Source organism: Oncorhynchus clarkii, chromosome 25 (genome assembly GCF_045791955.1).
Source record: "Oncorhynchus clarkii lewisi isolate Uvic-CL-2024 chromosome 25, UVic_Ocla_1.0, whole genome shotgun sequence".
NCBI classification, from domain to species: Eukaryota; Metazoa; Chordata; class Actinopteri; order Salmoniformes; family Salmonidae; genus Oncorhynchus; species Oncorhynchus clarkii.
The window spans coordinates 24,332,390-24,346,743 of NC_092171.1; the positions used below are offsets into that span (position 1 = coordinate 24,332,390).

Genomic DNA, 14,354 nt, shown 5'->3' on the forward strand with positions numbered 1-14,354 from the left:
TAATATGGTGACAATGATGTAAGCTGTGTGTAGCGGTTAGCGGTTATGATATGAAGGTTTGGCTTGGAAAGGTTTTTTCGCCTGGTCACAGACAGCTGATGTGTTGTGCACTGAAGTCCACAAGCGAAGGGAAAAGGTGAGAGGAGGAGAACGCGTAGATGCTAGAAGTAATTGTAAAATGAGCACAATGATCACACTGTGAGCTTTGTTTGCGTGTGATAAACATACCTGAATTTATCCAATTGAAACTCTCGTTTGCAACTGTTGGACTAATGATTACACCCTAGATCATCTAGATGCAGGTAAGAGTGTGAAAGTCAGTATTGAATGTCACCTTGATTACTCTAATTTTGCACCTAAGTTGTAAACTTTCATTCATAGGCCAAGTCGTAGCAACCTCATGATAGGTATAGGGAAAATTAGAGTATCATGTAGTAGCCTAAACCTATCGACGTTACGTTGAGCTGGGTGAATGGAATATGAATGACAGTCAGCAAATGTGCTGTAATAGAAATAAGGTATGCTTATAACAAAAAAAATCGTCCTCCCTCATCTTAAACATCACCGACCGACACTGCTTTTGGTGTGGGTAAGTTCACTTTAACTCAATTAGTGTATGGAGATAATTGAAATCATATTTCCCACTGGGCACAGACATCAATTCAACGTCTATTCCACAATGGTTCTGCATACACTGAATAAAAATACAAATTCAACATGCAACAATTTCTATGATTTTACTGAGTTACAGTTCATATACGGAAATCAGTCAATTTAAATGAATCAATTAGGCCCTAATCTATGGATTTCCCATGACTGAGAATACAGATATGCATCTATTGGTCACAGATACCTTAAAAAAAAGCAGGGGCATGGATCATAAAACCAGTCAGTATCTGGTGTGACCACCATCATGCAGCATGACACATCTCCTTTGAGTAGGGTTGATCAGGCTGTTGATTGTGGCCTGTGGAATGTTGTCCCACTCCTCTTCAATGTCTGTGCGAAGTTGCTGGATATTGGTGGGAACTGGAACACGCTGTCGTACACGTCCATTCAGAGCATCTCAAACATCAAACATGCTCAATAGGTGACATGTCTGGTGAGTATGCAGGCCATGGAATTGGGACATTTTGCTACCAGGAATTGTGTACAGATCCCTGCGACATGGGTCTGTGCATTATCATGCTGAAACATTATGTCACGTTCTGACCATAGTTCTTGTGTGTTTTCCTTGTTTTAGTGTTGGTCAGGACGTGAGCTGGGTGGGCATTCTATGTTGTGTGTCTGGTTTGTCTATTTCTATGTTTGGCCTGATATGGTTCTCAATCAGAGGCAGGTGTTAGTCATTGTCTCTGATTGGGAACCATATTTAGGTAGCCTGTTTTGTGTAGGGATTTGTGGGTGGTTATTTCCGTGTCTGTGTTTGTTTTACCACACAGGACTGGTTTTGGGTTTCACATTTATTGTTTTGTATATTTGTAGTGTTTTCTCTGTATTCGTCTTTATTAAAGATGTTTAACCCTAACCACGCTGCGTTTTGGTCCGCCTCTCCTTCCCAGGAAGAAAGCCGTTACACATTAGGTGATGGCGTCGGATGAATGGCACGACAATGGGCCTCAGGATCTCGTCACGGTATCTCTGTGCATTCAAATTGCCATTGATAAAATGCAATTGTGTTCATTGTCCGTTGCTTATGCCTGCAACACCACCACCATGAGGGACTCTGGTCGCAACTTTGACATCAACAGACCGCTTGCCCACACGACGCCATGCACGCTGTCTGCCATCTGCCTGGTACAGTTCAAACCCGGGATTCCAACGTGTCAGTGGCCATCGACGGTGAGCATTCGCCCACTGAAGTCGGTTATGAGGCTGAACTACAGGCAGGTCAACACTCTCGTGAGGACGACGAGCACCCAGTAGAGCTTCCCTAAAATGGTTTCTGAGAGTTGTGCAAACAAATTCTTCGGTTGTGCAAACCCACAGTTTCATCAGCTGTCCTGGTGGCTGGTATTAAACGATCCAGCAGGTGAAAAAGCCCGATGTGGAGGTCCTGGGCGAGGTTGTGAGGCCGGTTGGACGTACTGCCAAATTCTCTAAAACAACGTTGGAGGTGGCTTATGGTAGAGAAATGAACATTCAATTCTCTGGCAACAGCTCTGGTGCACATTCCTGCAGTCAGCATGCCAATTGAACGCTGACATCCCTACCGACCAAGCCCTCCCTAACCCGGACGATGCTAGGCCAATTGTGCATCGCCCCATGGACCTCCCGGTTACGACAGAGCCTGGGCGCAAACCCAGAGTCTCTGATGGCACAGCTGGCGCTGCAGTACAGCGCCCTTAACCACTGCGCCACCCTGTAGGCCTTTAATCAGCTTCTTGATAAAAAACAAAAACAATAGCACCATTTTTCAATGGGATTGTATGTGTTTTTTCCTTCAGAATGACCTGTTCAGTCAACCATGATTTACCTTAAGAGGCATGATCTTGAAGAACACCTCAGAGTACATGGCTAGGCTCTGGGCCATGTGTTCCATCTCACTGGACTTGATGTATCCAACTTCATTTTCAAGAATCCTTAGGTATGCCATAGCCTCAGGGGAGTCTTGAGAGCGAAGTTCCCTGACAAGCTTTTGGAAGTTCTGTCCAATATCTCTCATGAGGTCCTGTGGGGCCTGTAAGATATGGAGGATTAAACATGTCCTTAAAAGGCCAAACCAAAAAACTATTCCTTGAACATCAATACATAAAATAATACACTTTTACCTGTCTTTTCCTTCTGTCACTCCTCAAGGGGGGGATCCAGTTCTCCAGCACCTGCTTGACCGAGTCTGGCATCTTGTGACCCGCCCAGTACATGGCCTTGGAGACCGAGTCAGGGAAGAAACCCTGCTCTCCAAAAAGGGCCTCAAGTCTCGCTTCAAATCCATTACCTTCAATACCAACCTTAAAAAAAGAAGTGAGAATACGTTATAAAACTTAAAAAACACATAAAGGGGAGACAAGATATCAATGTAATCACACCAATATAGATGCAATTATTCTTTGAAATAATATACATTTAAATAAAATGTTTCATTTATTAGATAAATACACTTTTTGTATCATATTTACCAAATAGGTTTCTAAGTCTTTTCAAACATTACCTCTAACATGTCACTATTGTACCCAAAAGCTTTGAGGGTGGTCTCCAGCAGGACTTCCTTTGGCAGGGAGTCAGTGGAATCAAAGATCATGTTGCCCTTAATGGAGCCCATGGCAGTGTCCATTTTGTAGTTGCGGGACATTGTGGTGAAGGGGTTAGCAGGATGCTGATGGTCTTGCAATGCCTCCTCGATATACTGTCTTATTCTTGAGGAAAAGAGAAAGAGCGCTTTTCAGAACCCACAACTTGTTTGTGTTGCACAAGTGATTATGGGGATTGGGAAAATAAAGGGTATTATTTTGTTGCTGTGATTCTATTGAACACAATCATGTCCATGATTTTGTAGCTGGACAGACATGAAAAATATAACTAAATGAAGATGATTTTCTTACACAGGTGTCAAAAACATATACAGTAGGAGATGCAGAAAACAACGACACCTTCTACCACTGTGATCAAACATATTAAGTTAACCTTGCAAACTACGTATATAAACGAATAGGGAGTGACTGAACATATCATACAGAAAACAGTCACTTACTGCTGCGTTTTGGGATCATCAGAGTGCCGGATGTTGTCAAGGTGGGAGGCCACAAAGCTCCTGACCTGTGGGTCCTGCTCGTCATTCAGCGTGGTGATCACCTTGCTAAGGAGTGCATCATCAGGACTCTTCATAAGCATCAGATAAGCTGCCACACGTTTCTGGACGGGGTTCTCAGCATCCTGGTACACCTCCAAGAGACTTTCTCTGACCTGTCATTCACAGCACAAACCTTTTAGCTTATTTGTACAGATTGTTATTGATAGGATTATGAACAGTGTGCTAAGTAATAAAAGTATATAACTGAAGAGAACTCAAAGAAGAACGTAGAGAATTTATTGAGTAGGTTTAGGTGGTGGGTATGGTGGTGTTCATTGAATCACCTCCTGGTCGATGTCCATGAGTCTGAAGGCCTGAATTGCTGCCTTCTGGACAGATAGAGAAGCCCCCTTCTGCACACAGTTCATGAGGGACTTCTTCAAGCCCAGACCGACATCACCGGTAGATTTCATAGCTTTACCCATAACACCTACTACCTGGAATATGTTTGTGAAAGAATTAAGTTGCAAGGTGCAATACTGACTAGCTGTATATGTATGTTAGGTATACAACAACACAATACTTAAAACAATACTTTTAATATTGCGTATAAGCGGTTGTATACCCTTAGTGTCAGGAAAGTCATATCCTCATTCCCTGAGCAGTCTCCCAACATGGTATCCATGAACTCTTTCACATCTTTGACCTCGGCGGTGGGATGTCCTGGGTGGAACCTGCAGATGAGTGTTGGGAATATGTCAACAGTGCTGAATTGTGTTGTGACTAGGTTTGCACAATTCTGGGCACTTTCAATAAATTCCCTGGTTGTCTTGAAATCCCGGTTGGAGGAGTATAAGCATTAAGCAGGAAATCTGTAATTCTCCAACCAGGATTTCGGGAAAACCAGACAATTTATTGAAAGTTTTGCAACCCTAGTTGTGATGGTAATTATTGCCCTATGGTGGTTAGCTTCAACAATTAATTGAATAAAAAAATCTAAAAAGTTACAAAGCTGTTATGGTTACAGTCAAATAAACTTCAACGATATTCCCCCCTCCCAAAAAAAGGCAATTGATGAGATATCGATGATTTCAGTTATTTTGAGGTAGAGTAAAAATAGTAAAGAGTGTAATTTCACTTACTTCCTGACTGTGTTTGCCAGAGCGTACATAATGGCTTTGCTCTGCCTGTGTTGGGCCACACTGAGCATATCTCTGACCCGGTGGGAATCAGGGCTCGACTGGAGGCTAAGGGCGTACACAAAGGCATCCCCCTCCACAGCGTTGCTGTCCATCGTCCTGATGACTTGGAGGATGGCACTGGTGCACTCTGGTGTTCCACACTGGGCCAGGGCCTGCCAGGTCAGCATACCACCCTCCACCATCATCTCTTCCACAGCCGGGCTCAGTGTCTCGTTCTTAAGGGCACGGAGCTCGGAGACCAGCTTCTGGAAGAGACCTGGCCTCCTCTGGCCCTGGTCAGTGCTTGACAGACCGCTGAGGTCTCGCAGCGTGCTCAGCACAGCTTCTTTGGTCTGAGTAGGAGCCTTTTCCTCTGGGTACTCCATGCGAAGGGGTTGAATGCGGCTGGTTTCAACCTCTACGTCAACGTACAGGGAGAAAAGAACAGGTATGGAAAATCCTTCAAGAAGTTCCCTTCAACTCATGTTATCTGCTTAATAATTGACACTTTACTTGACATATAATGGCCAAACGACAGGGTCATGACCCAAGCCAAATGAGCTGAATTGAATGTTATAAACTGACAGCTTTCATGGTATCAGTATGTAATTGTTAACACAATGCTATGCAGCTCTTATAACAAGGGGATATTTTTAGCAAGAGAAATCACAGATCGCAACAAACACTACACTCACACTTCCTGATAGTACAGTACATGCCTTCATGTTCCTTACCAACGACTCTGTTGTTGATCTTTGCTGAGTCTTTCAAGGTCAGGCTCTGTGTCACCACAGATGATATTCCACTATTCCTGCAGATGGGTAAAAATTGGCTTTACTGAAATCAATTCAAATATTTTTGTAACACGCACAATTTAAGGTTGAATATTTTCCAGTGATAATTACAAGAAATTACCGGGATTCAGGTATTCCCGTTGTGACGACCCTCCCACTCTGTCTGCCGTATTGTCTCTTTGTTCTTGTTTCCTTATTAGGATGCCGGTGGGCGGAGTTGGGAGGGTCGTCAGCTACATGGGAAACACCTGGGCCAGGTGTGTCCCAGGATAAATACACCAATTCCCCATTCATGGAGGAGACTCTCTCCATGCAGACACCTTTCTAGATTTTGTTGTGTTTCTTGGTGTTTTTTTTATTGTTTGCTTTGGCATTTTTCAACACCCTGCATTATCACATTCATGCATGCAAAACACTTTGCATGTAGCCTAGTTGTTTTTTTTGTTTTTTTTGTTTTTTTAAAAACGTTTTCCTCCCCAATTTGTAATTACAGTCTAGTCCCATTGCTGCAACTCCCCTATAGAATCAGGAGAGGCGAAGGTCGAGAGCCATGTGTCCATGAAACACGACCCTGCCAAGCCGCACTGCTCACTTAACCTGGAAGCCAGCCGCACCAATGTGTTGGAGGAAACGCCGTACAACTAGCATTTGAAGTCAGCGTGCATGTGTCCGGCCCGCCACAAGGAAAGGAGTCACTAGAGCATGATGGGACAAGGACATCCCGGCCAGTTAAAACATCCACTAACCAGGGCAACGCTGGGACAATTGTGCGCTGCATCATTGGTCTCCCGATTGCGTCTGGCTGCGACACAGCCTGGGATCGAACCCAGGTCTGTAGTGACGCGGGTCTGTAGTGACGCCTCCAGCACTGTCTGCGCCACTCGGGAGGCGATGTAGCTTAGTTTTAATGTAGTCTTATGAAGCACTGATGGCCGATTGGTAAAATATTATGAGGTCTAGTGAAAATTACATTTGTTTTAGTATATCTTTGACTGAAAGATGTCAGACAGCTTTTCTCTTGTCCCTTTTCTCTTCCCTGGCTTGCACCTGGCAATTGGGGAGTTGGGGGAGGTTGTGGCTGTTTTTACTTGATGATAATACACTTATTGTGGTAACTTTGTCCCAGGGAACATGAGATTCTCCGCTATACAAACAGATAAGCTAAGCAGGCCTAGGGTAGCAGAGGAGAATCATGGATATTGCATTTGTTATCAAATTGCCTGTGAATCTGACCAGTATCCCACCGTGAGCTCACTTTTGTTAGCATAGGCCTAACATCATGAAACAAAATTGCAAATGTCTATTTCCTCAAGCGCATTTGTGGACAAAGTGTATCCGCCATTTTGTGATTAGCAACAGTTTATATTTTGAGTCTCTGCCAGTGCCACACGTTAGTTTGGAAATTTTAATGTATGGATATTGAGATTGGACATTGTCTACTGTAACTGCGTCGAGAGGTCGAGTGTAGCCTGCACACTTAGTAAGCAATTATATTTACAGAAACCATGCAAGTAGCTATCACACTAAAAATACATTTTTCTATATAGTGCCAAATAAGGGTTATTTGGCTTGTAAAGATAGCATATCCTTTTAGGTGCTATATTGAACCCTTTTTGAAGCTTCTATAAAGAACCATGCTCATACAGTTCTAAATGGAACCGTGATGGTGCTATAGAGAACTTGTTCCCAAAAAATAACTATTAAAAAAAGGTTCTATTTATCACCAAAAAGGGTTCCGCTATCGTTACATCCATTTTTACCTCTGTACAGAACCCTTTTCAAATGTTCTTTATCAAATCAAATGTTATTTGTCACATGCGCCGAATACAACAGGTGTAGGTAGACCTTACAGTGAAATGCTTACTTACAAGCCTTTAACCAACAATGCAGTTTTAAGAAAAATAAGTGTGAAGTGCGGTAGCAAAGAGAGCAGTCTATGGCTGCGGTCCAAACACTTACAATATACACCCTATCCCCTCAGCCCTCAAATGACATGGTTAAAGTATGGTTAAAATTCCATAGTTTTTATTGTTGTGTTAATTGACAAGTTGAATCAGGTGTGCTAGCTCTGGAATGGCTGGGGGTCCCTGAGGAGAGGTTTGAGAACCTGATTTAGACATCAGTTCTCAATTGACGCAAGGCCATATATGATTATTTCACGACACACCATCACTGGACATAATCACATTTAACATGTAATGGCATAGCACAACAGATTAGATAAACTGGAATGACACTCATTCACTGTTGCACAAAAAGAGCTGTGAGCAAACCACCACTGTGAACCGCAAAGAACCATTGAAAGGCTCAAAGGGTTCTTTGAGTCATTATAGTTCCACACAGAACCCTCACCCTTTTCAAAGAACCCTTGAGGAACACTCTTTTCTTAGTTTGTAAGGGATGTTTTCTATTGGGGACTTCATTTTGAGTGAATATGGTAAGCTGCTAGCATTGTGATGACTGGACTAATGTATGAATGAAGCCAGCGAGTTGATATGTTGCAAGTGCATAGTTTGTATTTCTGCATCTAGGCTAATATGCCCTTCTCGCTCTCTGCATATTCTCTCACCAGTTGTGATATGTTGGGGGATTCTTGGGGAGGGTAGGCTATGGCCATCTTTTTTTAGTGCTGATCTGATGTAGAATGTAGGCCTACTTGGTGTTTCCAATGGCATGGTAGAAGAACCCCTCACACGTAGCGCTTTGAATTAATGGTGACTTTGCGTAATAGGCCCAGAGTAGGCTACAACACACACACACACACACACACACACACACACACACACACACACACACACACACACACACTGTGTTGATTGATCATGCCATTATTTATCTCGGGAAACGAGAATGGGTTTGGGCGGGAAATCATGGTAACCCAGTTCCCGCAATTAAACCCTAGCACACACACGCACACTTGCACACCGCACATACACATAAATGTTTGTTGGTGACTTACTCATGTGAGAAGGGCAGAAAGATGTGCTTTTCTGTGCACAAAGCATTGGTCATATGCTTTCTCCTGTTGTCAAACTGATAGTTGCAGTCCTGAGTACTACTGATGAGCTTGGACAAAGGACCATGCTGAAGAAAGAGTGATAGCCATATAATGACATTATTACCTTTTTTAAATTTCCTGAAAATCTCACTTTTGAAGTTATAAGAAAAGACACATATCTATCAAAATGGCTGTATGGTTTGTTCAGGACTTCCTTGAAATGTCATATATTTTATAGACTATAATTGCTCTAAAATAACAAGACATCATATAATATATTATATGTCACTTTTAGCAGTCACTTTGAGAGCAAACATTTTTGTACAGGTGTAGGATTTTAATTTGATCACCCTGTTGTTGCAGGAAATTTGTAGTGTATTCAAGGTAAAAAAAAGGCTTCTAAAGTTTGTAATTTTCACTTTTGTATCAACCCCTACAAAATGGTCCATTCATTATAATCCACACAATATTTCACATTTCCTGTTGCTGATTATTTTTCTACTGTGAGAAACTGGTCAAATTAAGATCCTAACTGTATGGGTGGACCCAGAGGGAATCCACAACATTTTCAACACAGTGAAGTTGTACAGGTTTAATGTTTTTGAAGTCAGGTCTCACCAGGCTTGGGAGGAGGGCCAGGGGGCTGCTGGGGAGCTTCATTCTGCGGAACTGATCACACTGAGACAGATCTCTGGTGAGGGTCACATCTGTATCAATGTCCTTCCTGGAGTTGACCGTGTAGTCAGTCTTGCACAGGCCATGCACAGTGTTCTAATGAGGAAAGGGAAAAATATACATCAATATTTCCCACACTTTCCCTCAGTGCAATAGTGCACTTCTAAGAATCACCTGACCTACCATAATGTTGTTGCTCTCCTCCATGACAGGGACGTTGAGTGCGGAGATGATACCCCTCTTGATGTTCAGGATGTTGACAGGCTCATCTGGCTCTGGGTAGAGGCGTATCCCGACGACCGGCTCCCATGTGATTTTCAGAGGGTTCCTGAATACAAACGGCACACCAGACAATAAGTCAACATTGTCAAATTAATTATAGTTGATCTGTTCTTTCACTGGACTAATAATAATAGACTAATAAATAGTGTTATTCATTTTACAAGTGAAAAATGATTGAAATGGTTAAAAAAAAATTATGGAAAGTGATGGAGAACATTTTATGTTCAAATCATTAAATTGACAATACATGTTTTATCTTTATGGTAAATGTTTCCACTGACTTCTCCATAGCAGCCTGGAAGGCATCAGCTCCTGCGGCCTGTCTATACACAGGCTCTCCCTGAGGGTCGATGACCGACACCTCACTGAGAGCACAGTTCACTGTGTGAAGAACAAAGCTGCATTCTTGTGGGACTTCGAGTTCAACCTAAACGAGGAGGATAATAACAAGAGAGGTGAAGCAAACGGAGAGAGGGAGGGGCAGTAAGATAAGAGCTCCCCCGTTTACCAGGAGAAACAATGAAAAGTGGAGCCACAAAAACAAACAGACATAGGCTTACCTGACATGTGACTTTGGGGCCATTACTGAGTTTGGATGTACCAGTCACACCATTTTTGCTCTCTGTTGTGTATTGGTACACATATTTCTTAAAGGTCTTAAATCTTGCTGACACTGGAGATCACAAATAATGGGCAAATCAATTTGAATAATGTCACTGAATGTACAAGTATTATATCAAGTATTATAACATTTATATCAATACTTCTAATATACTAGCTACTAGCCACTGGCTACGTTTTAGATGTACACTACCAGTCAAAATTTTGGACTCACCTACACATTCCAGGGTTTTTCTCTATTTTACTATTTTCTACACTATAAAATAACAGTGAAGACATCAAAACTATAAAATGACACATATGTAATCATGTAGTAACCAAGAAAGTGATAAACAAATCAAAATATATTTTATATTTGAGATTCTTCAAAGTAGCCACCCTTTGCTTTGATGACAGCTTCACACACTCCTGGCATTCTCTCAACCAGCATTATGAGGTAGTCGCCTGGAATGCATTTCAATTAACTGGTGTGCCCTGGTAAAAGGTAATTTGTGGAATTTCTTTCCTTCTTAATCCATTTGAGCCAATCAGTTGTGTTATGATAATGTAGGGAAGGGATAATGCAGAAGATAGCCTTAATTGGTAAAAGACCAAGTCCATACTATGGAAAGAATAGCTCAAATAAGCAAAGCAAAATGACAGTCCATCATTACTTTAAGACATGTAGGTCAGTCAATGTGGAAAGTTTCAAGAACTTTGAAAGTTTCTTCAAGTGCAGTCCCAAAAAACATCAAGCGCATTGGCTCTCATGAGGACCGCCACAGGAAAGGAAGACCCAGAGTTACCTCTGCTGCAGAGGATACATTCATTAGAGTTACCAGCCTCAGATATTGCAGCACAAATAAATGCTTCACAGAGTTCAAGTAACAGACACATCTCAACATCAACTGTTCAGAGGGCACTTCGACAAAGAAACACAAGCAATGGACATTAGATTGGTGTAAATCTGTCCTTTGGTCTGATGAGTCCAAAGTTGAGATCTTTGGATCCAACCGCTGTGTCTTTGTGAAACGTAGAGTAGGTGAACGGATGATCTCTCCATGTGTGGTTCCCACCGTGAAGCATGGAGGAGGTGTGATAATGTGGCGGTGCCTTGCTGGTGACACTGTCTAGGATTTATTTAGAAATCAAAGCACACTTAACCAGCATGGCTAGCACAGCATTCTGCTGTGATACGCCATCCCATCTGGTTTGTGCTTAGTAGGGCTATCATTTGTTTTTCAACAGAATAGTGACCCAAAACACACCTCCAGGCTGTGTAAGGACTATTTGACCAAGGAGAGTGATGAAGTGCTGCATTAGATGACCTGGCCTCCACAATCACCCGACGTCAACCCAATTGAGATGGTATTGGATGAGTTGGACTGCAGCGTGAACGAAAAACAGCTATCAAGTGCTCAGCAAATATGGGAACTCCTTCAAGACTGTTGGAAAAGCATTTCTCGCGATGCTGGTTGAGAGAATGCCAAGGCTGTTTAAAGCTGTCATCAAGGGAAAGGGTGGCTTCTTTTAAGAATCTCAAATCTCAAATATATTTTGATTGGTTTAACACTTTTTTGGTTACTACATAATTCCATATGTGTTATTTCATAGTTGTGATGTCTTCACTATTATTCTACAATGTAGAATATAGTAAAAAAATAAAAATACAAAGTTTGAATGAGTACGTGTGTCCAAACTTTTCACTGGTACTGTACTTCTACATAATGCAAAACAAAACATCATTTTTTTAAATGAAGAAAAAAAAAGAGAAGGGTTTTCCCTTAATTAAGTCAATATTTTTTACACAACATCCTGGGTTCACAGTCGAAGTTCCAAGTCACCACTTGAACTCTGGACCTTTACTGAGTAAATGGAAATTCTCTTAGTGAATAACATCAATTGTACAAATCATGAACATCATGGCGCAAGAGTTCAGATCCAGCCATGTTATCTCTGTTATCTCCAGTTCCACTAAAACTCAAAAACCAGGACAGGCATCGATCTAAAAGCATTTATTTACTGAATGTAAGATTAACAGTTCAAGTAAATTCTTAGAGACTTACATGGGCATGATGACATCTGCTCATCAGCATTTTCACTGCCTTTCTCTAAAAAGCAAATAAAAGAGTCATTTTTTTTGTGAAAAATGTTACATTGGTATAGCATTTATTTATACTGAACAAAATATAAATGCAACATGCAACAATTTCAAAAATGTGACTAAGTTACATTTCATACAAGGATATCAGTCAATGAAAATAAATAAATTAGGCACTAATTTACAGATTTCACATGACTGGGAATATAGATATGCATCTGTGTGACCACCATTTGCCTCATGTTGTGTGACCCATCTCATTCGCATAGAGTTGATCAGGCTGTTGATTGTGGCCTGTGGAATGTTGTCCCACTCCTCTTCGATGGCTATGCGAAGTTGCTGGATATTGGCGGATACTGGAACACGATGTCGAACATGTCGATCCAGAGCATCCCCAACATGCTCAATGGGTGACATGTCTGGTGACTATGCAGGCCATGGAAGAACTGGGACATTTTCAGCTTCCAGGAATTGTGTATAGATCTTGCAACACGGGGCCATGCATTATCATGCTGAAACATGAGGTGATGGTGGTGGATGAATGGCACGACAATGGGCCTCAGGATATCGTTGCGGTATCGCTATACATTCAAATTGCCATTGATAAAATGCAATTGTGTTCGTTGTCCGTAGCTTATGCCAGCCTATACGATAACCCCACCGCCACCATGGGGCACTCTGTTCACAAGGTTGACATCAGCAAACCGCTCACTCGAACAATGCCAAACAAGTGGTCTGCGGTTGTGATGCCGGTTGGACATAATGCCAAATTCTTTAAAATGACGTTGGAGGGGGCTTATGGTAGAGACATTAACATTTAATTCTCTAGCAACAGCTCTGGTGGACATTCCTGCAGTCAGCATGCCAATTGCACGCTCCCTCAAAACTTGAGACATCTGTGTCATTGTGTTGTGTGACAATCCTGCACATTGTAGAGCAGCCTTTTATTGTCCCCATCACAAGGCGCACCTGCGTAATGATCATGCTGTTTAATAAGCTTTTTAATGTGCCACACCTGTCAGGTGGATGGATTATCTTGGCAAAGGAGAAATGCTCACTAACAGAGATGTAAACAAATGTGTGCACAACATTTGAGAGAAATAAGCGTTTTGTGCGTATTTACAATTTCTGGGATCTTTTATTTCAGCTCATGAAACATGGGACCAACACTTGACATGTTGTTTTTATATTTTTGTTCAGTATACTTTGCTACATTGGATCTGTGTAAATGTCAGACATGCAGTTGAGCATACATTTTTAGACATATATTTTTCAAACTATCCAAAATAATTTAATGTCATTAATTAAAGTAGATTGTAGTATAGAATATAATTATTTTCCTAATATATTACTAAAATATGTATCTTCCTATATTGACTAAATAAAATGCAAGTGATGAATAGTTTTCACTATCTTATGAAAATCGGAGAGTAATAAAATATAAAAACTTACGAGCAAAGACATTGGTGCTCAGAAGAAGTAATAGCCAGATCTTGGGGTCCCCCATGATGGGCGCTCAACAACAAAAAAAGCTCTGTCCCTTATGTTGGGTTGAGCTCTCTCTCAACCGTAACTGATTCACTAACCACAGGACCTAGATTGTTTATAATGTCTCCCCATATCTCTCCTAGTCCCTCCCAAAGACAGCCCAACTGAGAGCTATGGTAGATAAATCAATGTTGCAAATGTTGTGGCCAATCCAAAGGTCATCAACTTTGATTAGTTGAACAAAGGAGAAAATTGTCACTATTCTAGAATATGTGAATTGCACATTTGTCAGTACTGATTATCCCGTTTAGCAATTGTTTTGGATCAAAATATCATTGTCTCCTGTTTTGTTTCTTAGGGATCTACTGTCCTGTAGCAACTTGCAACAACTACCAGTTGCACATTATGTAGGTCAGTAAGGAATTATAGCCATGCCCTAATCCATGTATAGCTTTTAGAAAAGTTGGAGGTTTTCGTACATGATTTAAATTACGCAAAAGTCTAA

At 41.5% G+C, this 14,354-nt stretch overlaps 1 protein-coding gene across 1 annotated transcript in view; it reads right to left on the minus strand.

Moving 5' to 3' along the window:
- Positions 1-14,024, minus strand: part of LOC139384217 (apolipoprotein Ba) — a 37,257-nt gene extending 23,233 nt beyond the window's left edge. Inside the window, exons 1-15 of the mRNA XM_071128945.1 lie at positions 13,814-14,024; positions 12,327-12,371; positions 10,221-10,333; positions 9,942-10,087; positions 9,562-9,706; positions 9,322-9,474; positions 8,665-8,789; positions 5,646-5,722; positions 4,873-5,329; positions 4,356-4,464; positions 4,075-4,227; positions 3,692-3,903; positions 3,152-3,356; positions 2,772-2,951; positions 2,477-2,680 (exon numbers count right to left, since the gene is read on the minus strand). Coding sequence (XP_070985046.1) covers positions 2,477-2,680; positions 2,772-2,951; positions 3,152-3,356; positions 3,692-3,903; positions 4,075-4,227; positions 4,356-4,464; positions 4,873-5,329; positions 5,646-5,722; positions 8,665-8,789; positions 9,322-9,474; positions 9,562-9,706; positions 9,942-10,087; positions 10,221-10,333; positions 12,327-12,371; positions 13,814-13,868 — 2,379 coding nt within the window. The 5' untranslated portion in view covers positions 13,869-14,024. The remainder of the gene's footprint in view (positions 1-2,476; positions 2,681-2,771; positions 2,952-3,151; positions 3,357-3,691; positions 3,904-4,074; positions 4,228-4,355; positions 4,465-4,872; positions 5,330-5,645; positions 5,723-8,664; positions 8,790-9,321; positions 9,475-9,561; positions 9,707-9,941; positions 10,088-10,220; positions 10,334-12,326; positions 12,372-13,813) is intronic.
- Between the last annotated feature and the right edge of the window lie 330 nt (positions 14,025-14,354).